Genomic DNA, 24,770 nt, shown 5'->3' with positions numbered 1-24,770 from the left:
AGTCCATAGAGCATATGACTCTTGCTCTCGGAGTTGTAAGTACATGTTGAGTGTAGAGATTATTTAAAAATAAAATCTTAAAAAAATACACTTCATCTTCCTGTCAGTTTGTGAGAGCTGATTTTTGGAGGAAATCCATGCCAAATAATATTTCCAAAATTAGGTCAAATAATAATTATGTTCCATGAAGATTCCAGAAACAATTAATATCCAGTTAATACTAGTTCATCCATTTCTGTTTTGAAAATTTTTCATCTTGTTTTCTGTACAGAGAAGCAGCACCAGCCCCAGGTTTTGTTTAGTTTTGCAGTCAAATAAGCATATCTGGCTAAGAGTCTTCCAGCCTTTAGGAGATTGATAATATTTTCCTGTGACATGGTGATTATCACTTACTAAAGTTTGAATAGTAAGTACTTCAATTGATCTATACATTTCAAATTGTTGGATTTGATCTAGTTACAAGTGGAGAGGAAAAATTCAGAAACCGTCAATAGCATCAAAGGAATGACTGATATACAGGCATTTATTTTCCTTTTCCTTCTCACAAAGTGGAGAAGATTCTAGGGTTAGTGTCTCAACCACATATGTGGCTAAATCAAAGCCTTACATATCCTTTACAATACAATTGCCTGAATATCACCACACAGCGGCATCGTAGGATTGGGAAGCAGTGCCTTTTATGAAAGCCATCACACACATACAGTTGTAACACATCAGATCAGAAAACACTTAACACAAAATAAAATGGCTTAAGGATTCAACAGTGCTGATCTTTCTAAAAAAAATTTTTTTTCCTTTTGGAAAGAAAGCCCAAAACCTTTGAACTCATAGTCACCTAAAGTCTGAGGTTAGCTTGCCAGTAGCAGGTTTGAGAGATGAAAGCTAACCTCCGGGAACAGATGTTTTCTTTTACAAATAACATCCCCATTATGTATTGTTCTCCACCACCCACACCCAAACGACTGTTCGACCTATGAAACAAACCGCGACAGGAGCACAGATAACCCCAGCCTTCAGGTCTGTAATCTGATCGTGGCCATCGGCAGCCAGAAATGAGTTTCTTTCTAATCAGCCTTCCATCAGTCCCCAGTCACTCATATAAAGGAGCCTGGGGAGGGGACGATTCTCATTGCTCTTTCGTCAGCACCAGGGTTGTGGACAGAGTCTGGAGCAGCCGTCTATCTTACTCCCCTTCCGCTCTGTCTCCTCCAGCGCTGCTAACTGCCCCTCTAGTCCCCCCTGCTGCAGAGAAAGAAAATTACATCGGGATCCATGCAGCCGGCAATGATGATGTTTTCCAGTAAATACTGGGCAAGGAGAGGGTTTTCTCTGGATTCAGCAGTGCCTGAAGAGCATCAGATACTTGGCAGCTTAACAGTGAGTACTGAGTAGCTGGCACTCTAGAGGAGTGTTTTCTAGGGTAGCCATCGTTTTATCCTTGCCACAGGGACACCTGATATAGACCAAGCACACATGCCTCAACTTGTTCCTCTATCACATCTGCTGTCTGCCTTCAGTCTTTCTTCTCTCTCCATAAAGTGGGTATATTGATCGCTATGTTCTCAACTTCCTTTCCTCAAAGTTTATAAGTAGAAAGTAAAGAAGTTCCTGAACATCAGGAAGAAGAGGTTGTAGGAACCAATGTCTTATATCTACAACTAAACAGAGTGTGTAGAATTTTGAAAGGCCATTTATTATGAGTAGGAACAGAGAGAAGAAATTAAATAGATTTCTGTGATTCCCGCAAGATTATTGTGTCTCCTATACCTCTAACCATCTACAAAGCTTGTTTTTTTTTTAAACACAGAAGTAATGTTTTCTATTCTTGCCTATAGGTGCTGATTATTGGAATAAAAGAAAGTCTGGTTCCTTTCAAAAGTTTTCCTGCTTTCGTCATTACCCCATCTCCCCCCCATTTTAATTGATGGAGTAATGAAAGCAATATACCACTTGCTTCAGTATTTAAGATAGTTTTTGTATTGAAATACTAACAGAATAAAAAAGGAAACATTTTCTGGGATTTTAGATCCTGATTTGAGGTAATAGTCATGTGATTTAATAAAAAAGACAATGAACAGAAAAATCTATTCAGATTCCTAGTCATTTAAAATATTAAATACTATTTCATTATTATAACCTCAGAGTTCATCAAACCAATTACAATTCAGTCTGTGTCATAGAAAGTTCTGTTCTAACGTTGTAGCTCCAAACATGTGCCAGAAGGTTGTATTGTACAGTGCATTATTAGTGGTAAAAGTGTTGAAAAGTAATCGGGGTAAGTTTTATAGAACTATTTAAATCAATTTGCAGAAAGGAGACCAAACATGTAAATAGATTTTTTAACATCTAAATATCATGAATATTTGGATGAGATATTACACTGAGGAATTTTGAAGTCATAATGAACTGCTAGAAGGAAAACAAAGAACTCAGAGTTATGGTTAATGTATGACCCTTTTGTATAAAAAATTCTACTTAAATAGATAAGATCTGTGTGTTATGTGGTGAGGATAAGGCAGATGTTGCGTGAGAGTGCTGTGGCATTTGAGCCTTTAATGACTAAACATACTGTCAAATGCCAATGTCTGCGTGAACTTTTTCTCTTTCAAGTCATATAATAAAATATTCATTTCCATGATATAAAAATCTGGTGAGTGAGGCAATGTGAAAATGTGAAACATGTAAAAATACAGCTGGTAGGGAAATCAGAGGAAGAGAGTGGCAAGTCCCTGTTCACTGGGTACATATCAAATGTACTTTTCTCAGTTACGTGAGAAACTCAGTTTCCTGAGACTGGTCTGATTGTACCAACTTACTACTTGCCAGGGAGAAACATCTCTGTTTGCTCAAGTCTTCGTTTGTGTATAAAGAACACAAAAAAGTACAACCTAACTTCACTTTGTCTTTTACGTGAAAGTTCCCAGCTTTTTTATTCTGTATTTCTGACAATGTGATCCATCCAAGTTTCTGAAATCTGCCATTTTTTGTCTTTAACCAATAGGGCTAATAGTCATCACTTAGTCCTGTATTACAATATCTTGAATGGCTAATGAAGTGTTAATCATGTTCAGTTTCTCAGATTTTACTCTTTGCTTCTAATGATTAGCTAGTTTTCCTTCCTTCCTTCCTTCCTTCCTTCCTTCCTTCCTTCCTTCCTTCCCTTTCTCTCTTTGTCTCTTTCTTTTTCCCTTCCTTCCTCCCTTTCCCTTTTTTCTTTTATTTGTGGCTGGATTGTAACAGCCACTTTTCAGATATTATCGCTAACACAGATGGCCTTAATTGAATATGCTCCTCTGTGTTGAACTCGTGCAGATATAGATTCACACTGACAATGTGGATCTAATTGCAGAAAGTAAGGTTATCAATTTCAGTGCATGTCCTGACATATTTCAGAATGAAATGGGTAGTTTATTTTGAAGATTTAATTGAAACTAAAATTATTGTTGTGAAAAATGTTTGGTCTTAATTTTTGTTTTATTTACTAATTACTATAGTTTCCATATTATGCAAGTAGGCTAACAGACCAAATTTCATGCTGTAAAATAAACCTAGAAAGAAAAGCAGGAATTATTTATATATGAGACTTTATGATGGTCAGATTTTTGTTACTATTAAATAAAGTGAACCAAATCTGACCCCCCTGGATCAGATTTCAACCACTGAGGGGTATCTTAGAGCACTTGGAAAATAGTGTCCCAGAATACATTGGATCAGTATTTATGATCAAAAGTTATGAGTTCTGTGGTAGCTTCTCTTTGAGTGTATAGGATTGCTGAAGTTTCTGGCATATGAATGGAATATCTGACAAAAACTCTAGTTAGGGGAACTCTGGAATCCTAATCAATATTTGTGTGTGTGTATGTGTATGTGTATGTGTATGTGTGTGTATTTCTACCTTCTTGAAGTTAAATAAAGCTAACTCTGGCAAAAATGATGATAAAAAAAGCAGCAAGGGGAACAGCAAAAGTGAAACTGGTCCCGAAAGTGGCAAGACGGCTGTTGTCTTCTCGTTGAAAAATGAAGTTGGAGGATTGGTAAAAGCGTTGAAACTCTTTCAGGTAAATGTAAAACATCATTACATAACTTTAAAAGTGATCATGTGCCCCATTACACACCTGTCCTCTGCTGTGAAACATCACTGAATCCATTTCAAAGAAACCAAATTTCATGAAGCTTTACAAGGGAAGTGTGTCTGTCAAACAATGAAATAAGCAGATTTGCATCAGCTATGTTTTATTAATTCTGAGTTAGCCTCTTAGAAATTCCTCAGACTATAGTCAGATAAGAAAGTCAGTAATTAAAAATGGGAGTCTCACACCTGAGAAAGCAAATGCAAGAGGAGCCAACAGGCTATCTTAAATATCAAGAGCCTGCAGCCTTATTTGATTTGTTAACATTTGAGTTGTATGCATGTTCTATGAGCACATTTATTGCCTAAAATGAGATACATAAGGAGAGGCATTTGGTAGTTTCCTATGCCTCATTGTTTCATGAATTTAACGTCTTTTGGAAAGACGAGTCAATCTTCCCATATATAAGCTAGGGCTAGCTCTATTTTATAGAAATGTAGTAGCTTTTTTTCCAGGTCCAATTTGGTGGTTTGAACCCCCAAGAAAGAGCCTGGTTGAGGGGGAGGTTAGAAAAGCCCAGAAACACTGTTGCCCTCTTACCAGGGGAAACCTGATGGCTACCTTACTCTTCAGCAAGCATTGTCCCTTACAAATGCATCTGGTTTGGGGGCACTGGCTGCTGATTTGGGCTGCAAGATAGGGAGCCCAGCTCTGTATGGTGCCTAAGGGCCTGTCGGTGCAGTGGAAAGGTGATTGGAATTGCAGTCAGAGAATTCAGACTTGTGTTCTCCTGGTTTGGCTAATCACTAGCTGCTTCCTAGCTTCAAGTTCTTCATTTGTAAAGTAGCGGTAATCATTCCTACCAAACAAGGTTGTTGTGATACACTAATATGAGTGAAAGGGCTTTGTCAAAGTGTACAGATAAGACGCCTTTATTGTAAGGTCTCTCTGATGACCATAGAGGGGGAATTAGCAGCCTCATTTGGCAAATATTTCCTCGTTCTCTCTTGACCTGGAAGAAAGGATCAGGGACCATTAACAGTGGTAATGGAAATCTGGGGAAATATTTTGCACATAATTGTATCATCCAGGGCCATCGCCATTCAGTGCCCAAAGGCAGGCCAGACTCCCTGGAGAAGGAGTTAGCAGCCCAGAGTTTTCACTAGGCCATCAGCTAGTCATGGGGTCAGAGCTAAACCATTTAACCCATCCAAACCCCAGTTCCCTTGTCTAAAAATACCTACTCTGCTTCAACCAATGGACATTAAGAGCCCAAAGTGACACAGCATGTGTGTGAAGACTCTTGACCTTAATATTAGTCTTGCCTTTATTATCAGCCGATTTAGAAAATGCGGTGTTATTGTAAAGGTTAATAAAAACAGAAATAGAGTATCTAGTTTCCTGGTCTCAGGACTACTTTCTTTATACAGGGGAGGATCTGTTTGATTCGATCTTACTCTGTACTGGAAACCACCTATCCTGCTCCCGTGCTGAAAATTCTGAGACCATCCAGGATTGTATGAGGAAATGTGAATTGATAATTGCAATATACCATCTGGTGTGATGGGGAGGTTTTGGCTTATTTAAGGGCAGGGTAGGGCGGAGAGGAGCACTTAGTCTTCAGTTAACTCAGGGGAAGGGTGGACTGCATCGCTGGACAAATTTCAACCCGATAAATAAAGTACTAAATTGCTGCCCTCCCTTGAACACCTTATTGTAAGGAGAACTTTACCCCTGAAATCCGTCACAGGGTGAGGTTTGCAATGATGTATGCTTGCATGAAACTAGTCTGGAGGTTGCTGAAACAGAATAGTTGATAAATGGTCCCATTTAGGTGTGTTTTTTGGTTGTTGTTTTGTTTTTGTTTTTGTTTTTGCCTGTAGAGATACTTTCTTGGCTGCTTTTCTTCCTTTTCTTTTTCTACAATGTGGGTTGCACTTTGGCTTGTGTCTCCCAACTATCAGTCGTTTTCATACCACCTGCCCAGTGTCTGCCTCATTTGCCTGCCATTTGTACCATGTGCTTATTTTTTCAAAGATTATTGTGTTTTAACCTTTAATTTATGAGGAAAACTTATACTGTTATAAAATCAGGGATTCGAGGTTAGTTACGGTTTTTTTTGAAACATATGAAAATAAAAATATAAATTTGGGGATCATATGATGATATAAACTAATTTCCCCCCTCCAAATAGTCATGGACACCCCCCAGCGGGATGTGGGCTGTTCAAGAAAACAATGATATCCATAATTATAATACATTTTATAGGGCCCTGTGTATGCTCTTTTATGCCCTTTTTTTTATTTTATTTTTTTTATTAAAAAAAATTTTTTTTTTTCAACGTTTATTTATTTTTGGGACAGAGAGAGACAGAGCATGAACGGGCGAGGGGCAGAGAGAGAGGGAGACACAGAATCGGAAACAGGCTCCAGGCTCTGAGCCATCAGCCCAGAGCCCGACGGGGGGCTCGAACTCACGGACCGCGAGATCGTGACCTGGCTGAAGTCGGACGCTTAACCGACTGCGCCACCCAGGCGCCCCTATGCCCTCTTTTTAAAAAAAAAAATAAGACGGGAAAAACTATATACAGTGTTTATTTCCATTAACAGAGGTAGTGGTTGGAAACATTTCCATGTTTTAGTCAACCAAAGAGCAAGGAGATGGTCTTTTCCTCCTCTGTGGACACTTAGCACCTGTTCTTAAGAGTTGAATAAGAACAGCCTGTGGCGTCTCTTTTATTGTGCCCTGAAGGTAATTTAGAGATGTTGCTTACATTTCCACAGGAGAAACATGTCAACATGGTTCATATCGAGTCCAGGAAATCCCGGAGAAGAAGTTCAGAGGTTGAAATCTTCGTGGACTGTGAGTGTGGCAAAACGGAATTTAACGAGCTCATCCAGTTGCTGAAATTTCAAAGTACAATTGTAACGCTGAATCCGCCGGAGAACATTTGGACGGAGGAGGAAGGCAAGGCCAGCTTCTCCTTGTCGGGTGATTTAGCAATCTGAGAAATGTTGCAAAGAGGAAAATACAATCTGTGAGCTAATTTTTTTGAACTCGCACTGTGTTTCCAACAGAGCTAGAGGATGTGCCCTGGTTCCCCCGGAAGATCTCTGAGTTAGACAAATGCTCTCACAGAGTTCTCATGTATGGTTCTGAGCTTGACGCCGATCACCCAGTAAGTGTCCAGTAAGATCCATTCCATGCAGGCTCTTCCAGCTCCACGCATGTGCCAGCTAGTGTGCCATGTTGTGTGCTGTGACGCTTTATTGTAGAGCAATTTATTATGTATTCCCCATCACGGAGAGCAGACTTTCAAATGATAAAGCTTCCCTGTACATATGCGGTGGCTGGAAGCAGATTAGAAGGATGGCATTTCCACATAACATTTGTTCTTAAAAGGATTGGAGAGAGGAGGAGATTCAAAACCTTGGAGAATATTTCTGTAGTATTAGACAGCCTGAGATATACTTGCAGATGGTGACCCTTGGAAAAACGATGAACTGAAATTGATCACCCCTTTGAGAAATGAGGGAGGCCTAGGCATTATGGGGCTCAGTGAGAGAATAAAATTCTCCTCGCTATTTTCCTTGACTGGAGGTAGTTAGGAGCAGAGTAATGTGGTGGGCTTCAGTCTCAATGGAAGGGCAGAGGGTTTTGGAATGAGGTTGTGATGGAAAACACATCTCTTCCCACATCTACTCTGAATCTATTTACCACTATCTCTCGTCTATTCCAATAAAAATGGCCACCTGTAAAGAAATATGATACGTAGGTAAGCATTTCCCATTATTTCCTACCTCCCCCTTTACATCAGTTTTTATTTAACACAAGAGACCTGGAACTTCTTTATGGTCAGAATGAAGTATAGTTAATAGTCTGGGAGAAGTAAGCAATGTACTCATTTGTTACAAGCACTTTTTTCTTGTGCCCCTTGTCGAAAAATGGGCAGATAAAAGAGTGAAACCCAAGCAGATCAGTCATGTTTATGGAAGGGCTTTGCAGTCTGAGGGTAATGGTGTACAGTTATTCCTTTATTTTAAATGGAAGAAATCTAGAAATGTGACAGTGTGACTATACTCTATGCAGTGGTTTTGCAAGTGTGGTCCCAGGATCGGCCCCATCAACATTACCTGGGGGTTTGTTATAACAAGCCCACATCTAAGTTTGAGAACCACTGCTTTAGAGGAAACTATGACAACTTCAATAAACAAGGAAATTTTCAATCGAATTAGTCATTTTTTTTAATTTTATTTTTTTAATTTTTTTTTTCAACGTTTATTTATTTTTGGGACAGAGAGAGACAGAGCATGAACGGGGGAGGGGCAGAGAGAGAGGGAGACACAGAATCGGAAACAGGCTCCAGGCTCTGAGCCATCAGCCCAGAGCCCGACGCGGGGCTCGAACTCACGGAGTGTGAGATCGTGACCTGGCTGAAGTCGGACGCCTAACCGACTGCGCCACCCAGGCGCCCCTCGAATTAGTCATTTCACGCAATATACCAATTCAAACCAATTCATAATATACCATTCAAGTAATGGTCAAACAGACCTAATTCAATTGCATTATTTTCAAGAAGCTGAATTTATTCAAAGATGTGGTGTGTTACATTTGCCAGTCTAAAATTTCAGAATAATTCACAGTAACTCATGAGTGACGCTCCCAAATGTTAGAAAAACACTCAAAAGTGCCTTTAATAATCATCCATTTGTTATCTTCCCCTTTCCCACTTCCAGAAGAGTCAGAATTAGCACAGACGCCTGATTTAAGAGTTTAGCAGTAATGGGACTTTCCGGATACCAGCTGTTAACTTGCAGGATGACCTTGGGCGAGTCCCTCTATTTTTGCACCTCAAATTCTTTATGTAAAAAGTGGAAATAAAATTCTTATTGATCTCTAAGGGGCGTTTGAAAAGCCTACTTAATAAAACAACTGGAAAGCATTTTGGCAAGAGTAAATGCTTAATCCCAGGGATGGAAATGCTGTGTCATTCAGATCAGTGCCTGGATAGTAAATGAATTTTTGCTAACCTCGTATTTCCAAATATTCCCCTTAGTCTAGTTTTTAAATTACTCGACCTGGAGAAAGGGGGTCAGCTTTGTTAGTGGAGCAACCACAGGAACCACTGACCTTGCTTTGAAAAAAAAATTTATTCCGATACTCAGTGTGAATTTTTCTGTGTTTAATTCTGTTCTGTTATTCCTAATTATACCTACTTTATGATACCGTCTCTTATTTTCTGTGCAGCCAGTTGAAATAATTGCAAGTACTTAGCAATCTACCACCTCACTCGTCGTTTTTTTAAAATCACACGTATTCCTTTTATAAGCACGCCAAATGTTTGTTATGCAAAATCTGGTATTGGTAAATTGGTGTTTTTCGTAGGTTATTATTTGATGAGCAAGGAGAACGTTGTCTAAGGACTTTGGGTTCCTGGGAATAATCTCAGTTTCAAGACAGGGATTATCGTGTTAGGATGGCACTCTTGCTCTTGGTTGGCTCGGAAGGAGCTGGGATGGGAGAGTCAGGTTGCTGAGGCTACCTAGAAAGGGTTAAATATCTATCTAGGTCAGTGTCTCTCAAACTTTAATGGACAAACAAATCACCTGGAGGGTCTTTTCAAAGTGCAGATGGGAGTTCTGGGATTCTACGTGTCTGGTGAGGTCCCAGCTGAGGCTTTCACTAGGGGTCTGCTACACTTTGAGTAGCAAGGATCTGGACTGGGAGGGTCTCTCAAAGTGTGATTCATGGCCCACCCATAAAGTGCTTATTAAAAATTCAATTCCTTGGAGCTCAGCCCCCTGAATCAGAACTTTCAAGATGGACCCTAGATTCTGCTTTTGAGAGGATTTGCAGGAGATCCTGATGAGCTCTAGTGTTTTGAGAACGAATGTTCTAGCTCAACAATTGTCAACCTTAGCTTTCCATTCAAATAATCTGTGGAGAATTAAAAAAACTACTAAGGCCAGTCTCACCTCAGAGTGCTGAAATCAGAACCTCTGGGAGTGCATCTAGGTTTGGAGTATTATTTGTTTATTTATTTTTCTTTTAAATGTTTATTTATTTTGAGAGAGAGAGAGAGAGAGAGAGAGAGAGAGACAGAGAGACAGAGAGAGAGAGAATGCGTGCATGAGCAGGGGAGGGACAGAAGGAGAGAGGGAGACAGAGAATCCCAAGCAGGCTCCCGGCTGAGCATGGAGCCCAAGGTGGGGTTTGATCTCACCAACCATGAGATCATAACCTGAGGTGAAATCAAGAGTCAGATGCTTAACTGACAGAGCCACCTGGGCGCCCTGGAGTATTATTTAAATCTCCCCAGGGGATTCTAATATTTCACCAGCGTTGAACGATTTGGGAGAGCTGCTTGAGTGCCAACACACACTTGGCTGAGCTCTTTAGGGTACTGGCTGCATCTTTAGTTCTCCTTGATTTAAATGGAGAGAGGAAGGATGGGTATGCGACAGATATTTGCTGGGGACTAGGGTTGCCAGCTTTAACAAATAAATATATAGGATGCCCAGTTAAATTTGAATTTCAGGTAAATGAGGAATAATCTCCTGGTATGAGTATGCTCCAAATATTACAAGGGTGCCCTCTATTTTATCTGGTAACTTATCCCTGCCTTCAGTCCAGAATAGATGGCCAAGGAATTCTTTGTCCCTGTAATCACTGGTGTAGCTGGGGTCTCTTTTATTTTGCTAGTCCACAGCTCCAGCCTAGAAGCTCTGGATCACCACTGGTGTTTTCGTAACCACTGCCATCCGAGGCTAATGAGGCACGATGAGTAAATCACTCTCTTGCATGCCTGGGAAAAGGTGCAGGTGTTTGCCAAGGAAAGGCAGTCGAGAATCTTTGGGAAGCCCAGCAGACAACGATGCTTACAGGATGGTGTCTGGTTTGGCAGGAGCTGGGGAACAGGTGCTGTGCTTTTCACATGACTCTTTTCCCTTTGTCAGGCCTTCTTTCCTCTTGAGTAATAAAGGTGCTTGGAACTCGTCAGTTTTAGCATCCTGGGCTGCTTGGTATCACTAGGGAGTTGAAACTTACACTTTCTCGTCGAAAGCAGGAAACCCATTTTCAGGTCACAGGCCCATTTGTGAATGTGGTAGCTACGGTCACGTCATTTTGCGTGTGCACATTATAAGTTTTCATAAGCCTGCCTGTGAATACTGGTTTGAAAATTCCCAATTCATAGCAGAAGAAAGACAGCACCAGCTTCTCTGGTGCGGGTACTTCATTTCTGCAGCGTGTTTGGGTGATCTCAGATACTCTCTGTCTCCAGCCGTTAGGAGTGCTCTCCTGAGAGAAAGGCTGTTGGCAGTGGAAGTTCTTTACCTCAGCCCAGCAGACAGTCCTGAAGGCCAGTTCTCCTCCAACCATACAAGAGAACAGAATGATTTTCTCTGAGTTTGAGGTTCCTCTGACCAGCCCACCTTTGCAGAAGCATGCTAGCCACAGCAGGGGTAGTCTAGGCCTTTGTGGGCCTGTCCCAGCTCTCCCCTCAGAGCCAGGGATCCCAGCGGCCCGTCTTGCCTGGCCTCCATTCTCAGAGTGGTCACTGCTTCCTGGCTACCTTTTAAGGTTGCAGGGGTTGCAGACGTAAGAAGTTAAATTGAAACAACTCCTTCTGGGTTTGCAGCAGTTTGAAGAAACAACCCCAGAAAGAATTGATTGAAAGTACCTCAAGGAAAGGAGAATGGAAAGTCTGTTGACAAGAGGAGAGATTCTTGAGTAAACCAGGAGCTTCCTCTCAGTAGTAGTCTGCCTGACAGAACAGTGGCAGACAGGATGTTTAATTTCCCAGGTGCATGATGATGAATAAAAGTCTCACAGTTGCTAACGACTAAAGAGCATCACAGGAAGTCACCGTGGAATGGAACTAACTTGCTATGCTGTGCATGAATCCCTTATGATCGATTTTGCATTGTGTGGCTATCCTCCTAAAAAAACAGCAAAACCTCTTTAATTCATGCTAATTTGGGGATTCCGTGATTATTCTGAATGATAGGATTTTTAATAAATGTGCATTTATTGGTTATTTACACAAAATTACATTTAGGTTAACTTACTGAGTAACCGTGTTAGAGGGACCTGTTTTAATGAACAGGGTAAGATTGACTTGTGATTAACATCAATTACATGTAAATGATACTTGAACACCAAAGGGTGTCATTCACTTTAGCCTGAATTCCCGCGCATCCCAAATTAGTACAACCCAAATTTAATGAGGTTTTACTGTAAGCACAATTCGCTTCTGCCTGTGTCATCAAGATGGTCATCCAAGGATCGGATTTACATTTGAATTGAACACTCAAGAAACACCCCAGTGATTTTCTTTTAGGCCTTCTGCAGCTACTTTTTGGTACTTTGCTAAATAACTTAATCTCTTTTCTGTTTAAGGGATTTAAGGACAATGTCTATCGACAGAGAAGAAAGTATTTTGTGGATGTGGCCATGGGTTATAAATAGTAAGTACCTGTGTAACTCTTTTCTGTGACTTGTTGCTGGCGAATTAGGGAAAACACACACTGTGCTAAATAGACCTGTCTTGTCTTCACTTTACCTTTTGCAGAAGGCAGGCACGAGCCATTTTAAATACTCACCAACTTTGTAGGGTTTCAATGCCAACACTGATGTTTGACATGCAGGTATAATTGTAAAATAATGAGTCCTGCAGGTCACAGGCCAAGTGCTACATTTTCACCATTGTCTTTGCTGCTCTACCAAGACAAGGTGCCGTTTTTATATACTCTGTAGGGTCTAGAAAATGTGTTTAAAAATTTTTTTTTAATGTGTATTTTTGAGAGACAGAGACAGAGCGTGAATGGGAGGGGGCAGACAGAGAGGGAGACACAGAACTGGAAGCAGGCTCCAGGCTCTGAGCTGTCAGCACAGAGCCCCACGAGGGGCTTGAACCTATGAGCCGTGAGATCATGACCTGAGTTGAACTTGGACACTTAACCGACTGAGCCATCCGGGCACACCCGGAAAATGTGTTTTCATTTTACTTTTGATTTGACTTGTCAGTAATCTGCTTCAATGTCCAGTTTCCCCAGTGAAAGTAGAAGATTCAGCAGGATTGGTACAAGGGTTCATGTAAGCGGCGTTAATAAAAAATACATGTGTTTGCTTTACATGGAAAGGGAAATTCGCTATAAATTGGAGGGCTTATGGAAGACTTTCTTACCTAATCCCAGATCAGGGTGGGGATAAAGTTGGAGAACCTCAGGATTGGGGTTAGGACCATGCATAATGCATGGTGCTAAGTAGCAGTGACAGGATGTTTGAGACCAGTAATGATGTCATGTGTTGACTGCAGGCCGTGTGTAGGAAAATGGAGTGGATATTAGGATATTCTGCTCACATTAATAAAGCTAGTAGACCATCACACTGCTGCCTTTCCTTTGTCTGGTGTGTGATCGACTACATGAACCTTGTCTTCAGAACAAAATGTAAATCCATACCCGATAGGAGAGATTCTTTCTTATTTTACTTGTGAGTAGTTGAGAAGCTTGACTGTCCTGTGGGGCAAATTTTCCTTGGTAAGAATTTCAGACATTTTGTGTGTTTTAGAGAGTATCAGTGTTTGCTTTATCCTTTTCCTCTTTTTTTTTTTTTTTTCGTTGAGGAATATAACACACAGGGGCTTAAAGCAAAGTCAAACAAAGGACCCCACATCACACCCGTGATTGGATCAGTTGTTGGCTCATGTATAACTTCCTTTGTTGCTTTAGTGCTTTTCCCTCCCTCCTCCCAAGACCCAGACACCTTTTGTTCTTTCTCCACCATGTTTATGATCCTAAAAACCAGAACCACTTGGCACATGCTTTTCCACATGTGTCTCCTCCATTTTTTAAAATGTTTATTTATTTTGAGACAGAAAGTGAGTGGGAGAGAGGGAAAGAGAGAGAATCCCAAGCAGCCTCCTCACTCAGTGCGGAGCCCGATGTGGGACTTAATCCCACCACCCTAGGATCATGACCTGAGCTGAAATCAAGAGTCAGAGGCTTAACTGACTGAGCCACCCAAATGCCCTTGTCTAATTCATTTTTATTTCCTTTGTTCCAAGGAGCTTTTAAAAAAAATTTTTTTTATTTATTTTATTTTTGAGAGAGAGAGAGAGAGAGAGAGAGGAAGAGAGAGAGAGAGAGAGAGTAAGGGAGGGACAGAGATAGAAGGGGAGAGAGAATCCTAAGCAGGCTCCACACTGTCAGTATAGATCCTGATGTGGGTTTCTATCTCATGAACCCTGAGATCCTGACCTGAACCCAAATCAAAAGTCAGACACTTAACCGACTTGAGACACCCAGGTACCCCCGCTCCACCCCTCAAGCAGTTTCTTGACCGCCTTTAGCTTCATGTGACTTTCTACCCCCTCACAATGTCAGCATACATAAGGCTTGTCCTGGCCCAAGCCCGACCTCCTGCCCCATTTTTACCCTCAGCACCATCACTCACTAGCCCCATCTCCCATTGTTTCCCAGTCAAATTGCTAAGAGGGGACTCTGATGGGCTGAGCTCACTTTTTCACATTAGGGTCTGACGAGTGATTGTGAGACTTAAGATTTGCTCCTCTTGTTTCACAGATTGTCCCCAGGGGAACCATGTCATACATGGGTCCTCAGAAGGGGGGGTGGGGTGGGACAGGTCATTAGGGCATGAACTCCCCAGGACATGATAAAAGCTCAGTGCTTGGCAGAGCCTTTTTTTAAAGACAAAACAGATGGATAAATATGTATTTTATGCATAGATGATATATGTATTATATATGTGAAAATATATGTATGTACACATATGTATATATGTGTGTGTGTATATATATATGTATATGTATATATAAAGGGTTTTATTAGCATAGTGATCAAGGATCTATCTCAAATGTTACTAATTTCTTCTTGGTAGATTCCAGAAACTGGACAAAGCAAGCTGATATTGTGGTGACACTAATAGAATTGGTATATATGAGTCAAACACTTTCAAAGAGCATTGATAATGGGGAGTGTTTGTGTTTTAAGGAAAATATATTGAGATGGAGAGAAGAGGCAAAGAACATGTAGTGAAAATGATGGAGGGTGAGGTTCTCAAAGCACTAACAAGAGTTTACATTTGCCACCTTCCCTTAGCTGAAGAGTAAAATTGAGTTGCCGCGTCTATGGAAAACAAAAGTAAAAATTGGTGGTTGGAAATGGTGGACATTTTTTTTTCCTGCAAAAAGCTTATTGTTTCCATTTGGTCCACTACTCAGGAGAAGGGTCCAGGGTGGTTAAAAAGCTGCCTAGTGCCTGCAGGGAGGGACTCAGGCAGAAGCCTTGGCACCAAGGGATGCCAGAGGGCTTCTCAAAGAATGAAGTTTTGGAAGAGATACCTATGTGGCCCAGCCTGGGGGGCCGCCAGCCTGTGGAGTTAGCCAGGGGTTGCCATCTTCTTGCTGAGTTTCATCTGCTCATCTAGGGAGTGGTTCTCTAGGAAGTCACAGAGCTGGGGGTCTGTGTTGGCAGAACCTGGGCATGAGATCCAGAGGGCCTGTTTCAGGTTCTTCTCCAGAACCATGACGGCTTCCATGGCACCCAGGGTTTAACCCACTCACCCTGGGATGGCTTCTGTGTGTCCTGGAAGAGGGCCAGGCTGCTGTGTTGTTTTGCGTCTTCAAGAGTTGCTGGGCATCCTCATGCTTCTCCTTGGCCAACTTGGGGAAGAAGTGCTCCGTGCCTTTCAGAGCCACATGAGCATGGTGGAAATAGAAGCCCAGAGAGAGGTAGGTGCAGGAGGCCAGCAGATGCATGCCGACCAGGCTGTTGATGGTGGCCTCCTCCTCGGTGGAATAATTCTGACCAAATTGGGAGCTCAGCATTGGTGGGCGATAAACAGGCTATGCTCAAAAGATGGTGTTGGCTGGTTCCAGAGGCAGAGGGTGGCTGAGAAGATGATTCCAAAGGTTATGTATGAACGGAAAAGAGGTTGGAGGGTGGTGGGAGCCTGGGTATATTCCATTCAAACGCTGTTGCAACAGGACACAGACTTGCAAGACCCGCAGCTGGAAATGGTGGAGATTTTACACAGAGAAGGCTCTGGATGGAGCTGAAACATTCCAAGATCTGGCCCCTGTTTGCAGGGCTAGGGGGTGCTTAGTTTCAAGGGCCCTGATGTTCAAGAGGCTGAGGTTGGCAGGAAACCGCCAATTCATCATTATACAGGGAGAAACTACTCTCATACGACTCACAAAACTCCCTGTTGTCATGACCCCAGAGAGGCTAAATGCTAACCTGAATGTTATTTGGTGGATATAGAGTCAAACCAAACGGTGTTTAAGAGAGTCTGGAATCCAGGGGCATTATAAGCCTCTCCCGGGACAGTGCTGAGTCCAGATTGACTACCTCTAACAACAAGGAGATTAAAAACAACAAATGACTAGAAGACTGGAGCCAGACAGTCTGGGGTTCAAGTCCTGACTCCACTGCTTCCTGGCTGGGTAATCAACCTCATCGTGCCTGTTTCATCATCTAGAAAGTGAGTCTCCAAATACGACCCATCTCCCAGGGTTGTAGTAAGGATTACCGAAGAGAAGGCACGTGTTGTGTTTAGCACAGGCCCTGGCACACGATTTGTGATCATGTGTCACTTATTATTATTACGTCTTCCCCCTTCCCTTTTGTCACGGTCTGTCTTCAGTTTCCAGTTGAACTATTATTGTTTAGCTCTTTAGCTACGTTAACACCATGCTGCCACCTTAACAAATACTGTAGCTCAAATGTCGCAAGAAGTAATCCTTAGATAAAACGACTTCAGTTCCCCATTTAAAGACTGTTGCCTATACCAAAGCTTTCTGGGCAGAGCGACATCCTTCTTTAGGGAAAGATTTCATAGAAGGCAATCATAGTCCCATTTGTGTGTGTGGGAAGCTGCCACAATACAGATACAGATTGTCAGTTGCCTTGGTGCTCCTTGTAAGTTGCCAGAGTGAGGAAGATGCCTATCAGGAGAGGTTAGATCTGGAAAGCACAAACCCAGGACCTGTGGAAAGTAGAGAGAAAAGAATCATTCCTTAATGCCTTTTATGTCATTGCTGCTGTGGCTTCTCTGAATATGAGTTTGAGGATAGCTAAGGGCTAGCTATTTTTGTGTGTGTGTGTGTGTGTGTGTGTGTGTGTGTGTGTGTGTGTTTATATCTGTGTGTATGTGCGAGCGTGCACACAAGCCCATGGAGTGCTGGGGCTCAAGCTCGGGTTCTGGTGCATGTGGGTGTGGGGCACAGGTGCTAACGAATCCCAGGTGGGCCTGGCCCATTGTCTCCAGTTTGCCATGAAGTAAGTTAGGTTTCCTTTCAGTTTACAAAAAATAAAGATGCAATTTCTAATTGAAATAGGCATTTTTCTAGTGCTGATGGCTTTCTGAGAGCAAAGGAAAAAGATGTCAACACAATAATAACTTAAAATAAGCTCCTTAGAGTGGCTTCTGGCAGCATGCTACAATCTGATTTTCCAATCCGAAGCTTGGAACCTCCGGTCTGAGAAGCAGATTACTTAAAATTGACGTGGTCCTGAAAAATCCAGCATGAGATGTCCCAGCAAATTAGTCTGGTGATAAAATTAGGGGCCGTTCTGACAGGTGGAGAGCAATTCAATTCCCCTTAATAATTAGTTAAGGCTTTCTGGACCCTGAGCAGGCAAATATATGGTGAGAGATACAGACAGAGATGGAGTACCGATGGTTGGGGTTGTTGTAGGGATTGGCACGATGTAGTGTGAGGTGCTGAGGGTTAAGGGAGGGAAGAGAACTGAAATGCAGAATAATAGATATTGAAACCATGGCCAAGAAGCCCTCCGGGGGATTCGTGTTGAATACTGTATTTTCTGTGATAGTCTTGAAAGGATAAAGCAGGGGGAAAGAATCAACACAAGCAGAGAAAATGAAAAAATTCCAGTCTATGATGAAAAAACAGCAGGCTCAAAGTGTGCATTACCATGAACCCGAAAGAGGAGAGGGAGCAGGGAAGGTGTCGGCACGCTGAGAACCGTCGGTGGGTGCCACTCAGGCGAGTCTCTGATTGACAGCGCTGCTGAGAAACATGATTGATTACCCAGAGGTCCACCACTGCCTGCAGACATGCCTGAGCCGTGTGGCCACGAGTGTCGGGAAGGCCTAATTGCCTCACCAATAATAGCAGAGGAAAACATTCATTAGTGCAAATACTTCTCCATAGAAGACCTGAGAATGAACGCCCTGGATTGAGAGGGCACTGTTTCTAAAATCCTGTGTGAGAGAATGCGAATCACCCCCTGTTCTCCCCAACCCAAATAGAAGAAATTCCTGGATAAACAGAAAAAGAAGTACCCCTCGATTAGATGGTGCGATGTGCGTGCAGACAGTTCAGAGAAAATGGAAGTGCGTGGGGGGCAGATGGCATGTGGAGGAAGAGAAAATTATGACTGTGATATGGTAGCTGTTAGGTTTGTCCGAAACTATCCAGCTTTCTGTCATTGGCACCTTCATATTTTGACCTTGGCATTAGCTTTGCTGCATTTCTGTAGCTTTCACAATTGCTAGGTTATTGGGGAAGAAGAATCAGCAATACATTTTTTTTTCAATTGACTAGAAATAAACGCATTTTTCTTTGAGGGCTATTATAACGATTATTCCTCAACAGTATGCATGCATATTTAATTATATTTTTGGTGTGTGTGTGGGGGTGGGAGTTATGTCAATCCATCTTACTCTCTTGGAAAGAGGCCCCGAGCTCTGACTTTAATTATGCCACTCTTGTTTGCTTAAATTGATTTTGAATATTATTGTGATTGTGTTTTGTTATGGATGTACTTTCTTCTGGTTGAAATTAAGGGAGTACATGAACCTTCCGTCCTTCTCAAGGGGCTACGTCCTCTTTTATTTATTATTTATTTATTTTTAGTCCATGGAATCTAAAATGTAAATAGGTAAATGCAATGTCAGAGGGTAAGGTAAACAAGGGAGATTCAAAACGGTCAGAATTTGCTTCAAGTTGGAAAATTCCCTGACCTGCCAAGAAAACTCATTTGACTTCAGATGATGTCAGGGAACCACTTCAGTCCATCTCGCAGCCTTAGTTTTCTCCTCTGTGAGTTGGGGATAATAATATCTCTTCTGCCTTTCTCCTGGGAGTATTTTGAGGATTCAATGAAATCAATGGAACATTGCCATACAGTGTACTTTATTCTTATCTCTCTCAAAACAATAATCAAAGAGTCTACATCAAAAGCCTGGAGTTTACTCAGACTCCTGGCCCACTTGGAGGGCCTTGGTTGCTTTCTCTGGTTTTTCTTTCAACGTGGGAGGCAGTGTGTGGTGTGCTTAAGAGTGCAGAAGCCTGGGGTGAATTCCGGCTTTAAACACTTGCCCGCTGAGTGACTCCTACAAACGATTTGTCTTTTATGCCTCAGTTTCCATATCTGGGATACGGGGGTAACTCTACTACTGCTTTTTAGGATTGTTGAAAGGAATTAAGTGAGCTAATATATTAGCAGTACTTAGAACACCATATAGGAAATGCAACATAAGTGCTTGCTAATATTATTCTAATTTTTCTCACTTCAACTGGTCTCTCCTTTTTGTCTACCCGCATGTTCCAAATCTTTGTATTACCTTTTGGTTAATACCCTTCTCCATTCCCCTTGGCCAAGACTCTCTTTAGGCCCTGAAATTGTCTGATTTTTTTACACTGTATTGGTTATTTATTGCCGTATAACAAATGACCCCCAAATTGAGCAGCTTAAAACAACAATTTACTATCTCACAAAGTTTTTGAGGGCCAGGAATTAGAGGGGGCTTAGCTGGGTGGTTGTGGAGCAGGGCCTGTCATGAAGCTGGAGTCAAAGTATTGACCAGGGAAAGCTTAGGGCTGGAAGATCTATTTCCAATATGGTCATGCACATGGCTGTTGGCTGGATGCCAAAGTTTCTTACAACATGGGTCCCTCCGCTAGGCTGCCAAGTGTCCTCAAGATAGGGCAGCTGGCTTCCCCCAAATCAAGTGGCCCAAAGGTAGAATCTACCGTGCCTTTTATGATGTAGCCTCAGAAGGGACATACCATCACTCTTGATGTAGTCTCTTGTTTTCATTGCCCAACCCTGCCACCCTATGGGAGGGGACACATGGGATAGAGGCCAGGAGTCAGGCTTCACTGGAGACGAAGGAGGTTGGCTGCCATATACCGAGGTTGTGTTCAATTTTATTTCTTCAAGACCCTCTCGAACAGCTCCGCCACACTGGGTCTAGTGTACTGTTTGTAGAAGTCCTCCTCATGAGAGCACGGGAGTGGCAGCACATGTGGAAGAATGGATAGACTTTGGAGCTAGAGGGAGCTGGGTTTGAACTCCTGCTCCACCAAATACACTCGGGGGCCATGAGCGCTGACCTAGTCTCTCTGCGTCTCGGTGCTCTTACCTTAAAACGGGCACGATATTTACCCACCTTGTTGGTTGGGGGGATTACCAGTGATTACAGGGCCCAGGTGCTGGCTGGTGTAAGCTGGGGTTGCATCTATAGATGTGATTATTATCATGTGTTAAGTAGCTGGTGTTCCTCGATTCTGTGTAATCATTCATTAAGCTCATTTAAAATGAATAAAGGACCTTAAGGAGTGAATAAATCAGGGAATTTCAGGCTCCATGGTGGGCTGGGTTAAAGGAGCTTTTCAAAAATATATGCGTGTATGTGTGTGTGTGTGTGTGTGTGTGTGTGTGCACTTTTCAGTTTCATGTAACTCCTGCATGCAGCTCGCTTCTTCAGTTGAAACATTGCCCTCTCCAAGGCCTTCCCAGGCCAGTGAGTCTCTGCTAAGATTAGAGGGTGCGGGTTGCATCTGGACTGTGTTGGCTCAATCCCTGAATGGCTGACAGTGGTAGGAGTGTTCACTGTACATACCACTCAGTTGGCATATTCAGGTAGTTTTTGCTTCTTTCAGTAAAATTCCTGCCATGTGCTGGACACTGTGCTCAACACTTTGCTTATTTTTGCTCATTTAACCTCACAAAAAAACCTTTGGGATAGGTGCCCATTATTGTGCTCATTTTGAAGATGAGAAGACTGAGGTTCAGAGACCTTAAGAAATCTGCTAAAGGTGACACAGCTGATCATGTTACCTGCATAAGCACCAGCCGTGGATGCTTTAACTTCCCTGAAATTGAGCAATCAGTTGAAGAGTAGGAAGAAAAAAGCAAATATTGTAGGCCTGGGTTTATTTCCCGGACGACCAGAATAGATTCTGAATAAGGTTGCTTACAGGACTCTCAAGTGTGCTTCTCTTTTTTTAAAAATTTTTAAAAATGTTTTATTTTATTTAAAAAAAATTTTTTTTAACGTTTATTTATTTGTGAGACAGAGAGAGACAGAGCATGAACGGGGGAGGGTCAGAGAGAGGGAGACACAGAATCTGAAACAGGCTCCAGGCTCTGAGCTGTCAGCACAGAGCCCGACGCGGGGCTCGAACTCACAAACCACGAGATCATGACCTGAGCCAAAGTCGGCCGCTTAACCGACTGAGACACCCAGGAGCCCCAAAATGTTTTATTTTATATTTGAGAGACAGAGACAGCATGAGCAGGGGAGGGGCATAGAGAGGGAGACACAGAATCTGAAGCAGGCTCCAGGCTCTGATATGTCAGCACAGAGCCCGACGCGGGGCTCGAACTCACAAACTGAGATCATGACCTGAGCCAAGGTCGGAAGCTCCACCGACTGAGCCACCCAGGCCCCCCTCAAGTGTACTTCTCTTAAAGACACTCTCCATCGTTGCTCAAGAAGCCACGTCTGTAGCACTGCCATGTGACATAGGTGATATCATACACAGGTTGAAAATAGCAGTCACAGAACTAAGACTTGGCATTTTAAAAAGTCATTCTCTTTACAGAATTCTCAGCATATTTGAAATGCACAGTTCTTGTATGTGTTCGGTTCACTTAAGGCTTTATGGAGCCAGGACTTAAACCAGCCAGTCTGACTTCAAGGCTAAGCCATGTCACAGGGTGCCTGGAACATGTACCTGGCCCTGGCGAGGTAGAGCCATGTCCCAAACTGTGTAGCAATTTCGCCCGGCCTGCCGGGTCCTGTGTTCTTCCTGTCCTGCCTGAGGACTGCCCCTTGTGGGATAGATGATGGAGGGAAATAAACACAGCTGCACTGAAGCTTGAAAAACAACTGCCAGGGATTTGTCCCTCTCTGGCTTTTTCTAGTCGCCAAACGATTTATTTCTTGATTTTTTGATTTAACAGAATTGCACCCTTTGTGATTCGTTTGCTGTGAGCGTAAGTACACAGCTAAACAGAGACTCTAAAACAAAACAGCCCCAAATGGGGACTGGGATATTTGAAAAGTGCAATCACCAGCCCAGCAGGCACATTCAATTTGGGTGAGCTTGTGAATATTCTACTCCGCTCCATCAGAGAGAGAGAGAATCCTCTCATTCAGCATGGACTGGCGATGATTCTAACCTCCTCTTCTCATCAAAGCAGAGGAAGGCTATTTTGCCACCCTCCTCTTCCCCCACCCACAGCCCCACATGTCAACACAACTTTCTGGGACTGAAATGCCAAGGCCTCGAAGATGTTGAATAGATACATAGTATGGAATGGATGTGACTTCCAAGCCAGCATCTCACTTCTTGGGAGGTCTCCTCTGTTTCCTCTTGCGCTACATGACTCTGCAGGAGTCCCCTAGGTTTGCAAAGAAAAGGAAGGAGGGGGACAGATCAGAGACACAGGCAGGCTCCAGACCTCCAGTAGAACTGTTTGGCGGATACTGGTAGAGCCGATGCCACCCTGTGCTTACCTCCCGCGACCACGACTGTCCACACGGGGGTTTCCCAACCTCAGGAACCTGTGGCGACTTAGCTTTTGTTTGAGCTGGAGGATTACCGATGCTGTGTCTTTCCTAGGAGGCATTTGCAATTATTGCAACTTGCAGAAGTATAACTGGGGTGGCTCCACTTCTCCACCTTCCTAGAAATTTCAGGTGACCCTAGCATTTCTCATTTCACGGGAGAAAAGGCATGATTTATGGATCCTGCTTGGTTTCAGAATGTAGCTAAAAGGAATACATTACTAACAGGAGTTGTGAGCGCCACACTACCTATTTTTAGATAGGTGAATCTTAATTGGAAACATCACAAATAGAAGGTGGAGGAAGAATGAAAGGGAAAAGTTCTGCTTTCTTAACAGGGAAGAAAACTTAACGGTGGGGGGTGGCAAGTTTTTATCCTTAGTTCTATTTTCCTCATCAGTTTTGCTGGCAGATGGTCACCTTGATGAATTGTGGGCTTTGTTGTGATGTGGGCCCAAGCTTTAATTTTTTTTCCCTTCTCTGCCTTTTTAGGAGACGCACCTTAGAAGGCAAATATGTTTTCTCCCCTACTGAGCTAATTGTATCCCATTCCATTATCCTCCATTGATTTGCTTTCCCAGGTTTTGAATGAAACTGAGATATATGTGGCTGTTTGGGTACTTTGTGACTCCTGCATAAACACCAGTTGTTGATGCTTTAATTTCTCTGAAATGGAGCGGTAAATTGAAAAGTAGAACAAAACGAAATATTTGTTGTGCGGGGGTCATTTCCCAGATGACTGGGATGGTTTCTGAGGAAGGTCACATTAGGATTTTCAAGAGTGCTTCTTCTGGAGAATCTAAATATCCTTCTCTGCTCAGGAGGCCACGCCTCTTTTTCTTTTTCTTTTTCTTTTTTTCTATCTATGTAGCAACTTCCATCTGACATAGATGATATTATACACAGGTTGAAAATAAGAGCAGAAGAATTAAATGATTGGGTTTTTAAAAAGTTATTCTCTCTACAGAAGTCTCGGCGTATTTGAAATGCATAGTTCTTGGAAGTATTTAAAAGATGTCAGGCTTTATGGAAGAATCATTTTCATGCCAAATGTTTCTCTCTACCTGAAGTTCAGCTCAATGGCTGAAAGGAAGGGAGCCTGAGAATTGAAAGAAAGACAAAAGGGGAAATTGATTTGGAGAAGGTTTCTCCTTTTCAATTTTTGGGCTTGGCGGGTTTTTTAGATGTGCATGAATGCCTCAGTAGGATGTTGTCTGATTATAGCATGGCTCCCACAGCTGGGGAAAACATTAGCACGGTATGGCCTGGTGTCACTGACAAGGACAGGAGTTGCACCAAATTCTAACTTCTTTCACAGGGAATGAGATATGAGTATTTTACTTTAAAATGATTTCCAGGAACATGAAGGATTAAAATTATTTTCCATGAGCCCTGTCTGAGAGGTGTATGGATTTATACAGAAGAGTGTTGTTTTGTCTTCAGACCTATTCCCAACCCTGCAGGGAAGTGATGAGATTTTATTCCTTCCTTTTTGCCTGGAGAAAGGCATCCAACTGTACTGAGTGCCTGTTAGGTGCTAGGCATTGGCCCAGGTGCTTTCCAGATGACATCATGTGATCTTCTCAGCATTGTATGGTTGTCTTATTTCCCTCAGCTTCAAATGAGGAAACAGAAGCCAACCTCCATGCTTCCTACACATTAGGTACTTAGTACCTTGCACTGAGGTGTGTTGGTGAAGTGTGGGGTCCCTAGGGCTAGCCTTCCATAATCTGAATCCCTGCTGTGCCACTTACTGGCTGTTTGATCTTGGAGAGATGACTATGTCTGTAAGCTTCAGTTTCCTCAACCATAAAATAGGGATACTAACAGCCATTTAATTACTTGAGAAGG

At 42.5% G+C, this 24,770-nt stretch overlaps 1 protein-coding gene across 1 annotated transcript in view; it reads left to right on the top strand.

The window, feature by feature from the left end:
- The first annotated feature begins 1,168 nt into the window (after positions 1-1,168).
- TPH2 (tryptophan hydroxylase 2) overlaps positions 1,169-24,770 on the top strand; it is a 105,626-nt gene continuing 82,024 nt past the window's right edge. The window contains exons 1-5 of the mRNA XM_025926348.2: positions 1,169-1,377; positions 3,906-4,058; positions 6,854-7,037; positions 7,148-7,248; positions 12,471-12,538. Of these exons, the coding sequence (XP_025782133.1) occupies positions 1,273-1,377; positions 3,906-4,058; positions 6,854-7,037; positions 7,148-7,248; positions 12,471-12,538 (611 nt within the window). The 5' untranslated portion in view covers positions 1,169-1,272. The remainder of the gene's footprint in view (positions 1,378-3,905; positions 4,059-6,853; positions 7,038-7,147; positions 7,249-12,470; positions 12,539-24,770) is intronic.

Source organism: Puma concolor, chromosome B4 (genome assembly GCF_028749965.1).
Source record: "Puma concolor isolate L17-30 chromosome B4, mPumCon1.1.hap2, whole genome shotgun sequence".
NCBI lineage: Eukaryota > Metazoa > Chordata > Mammalia > Carnivora > Felidae > Puma > Puma concolor.
The sequence above is the reverse complement of the archived record's forward strand: the minus strand, read 5'-3'. Positions and strand labels throughout refer to the sequence as shown.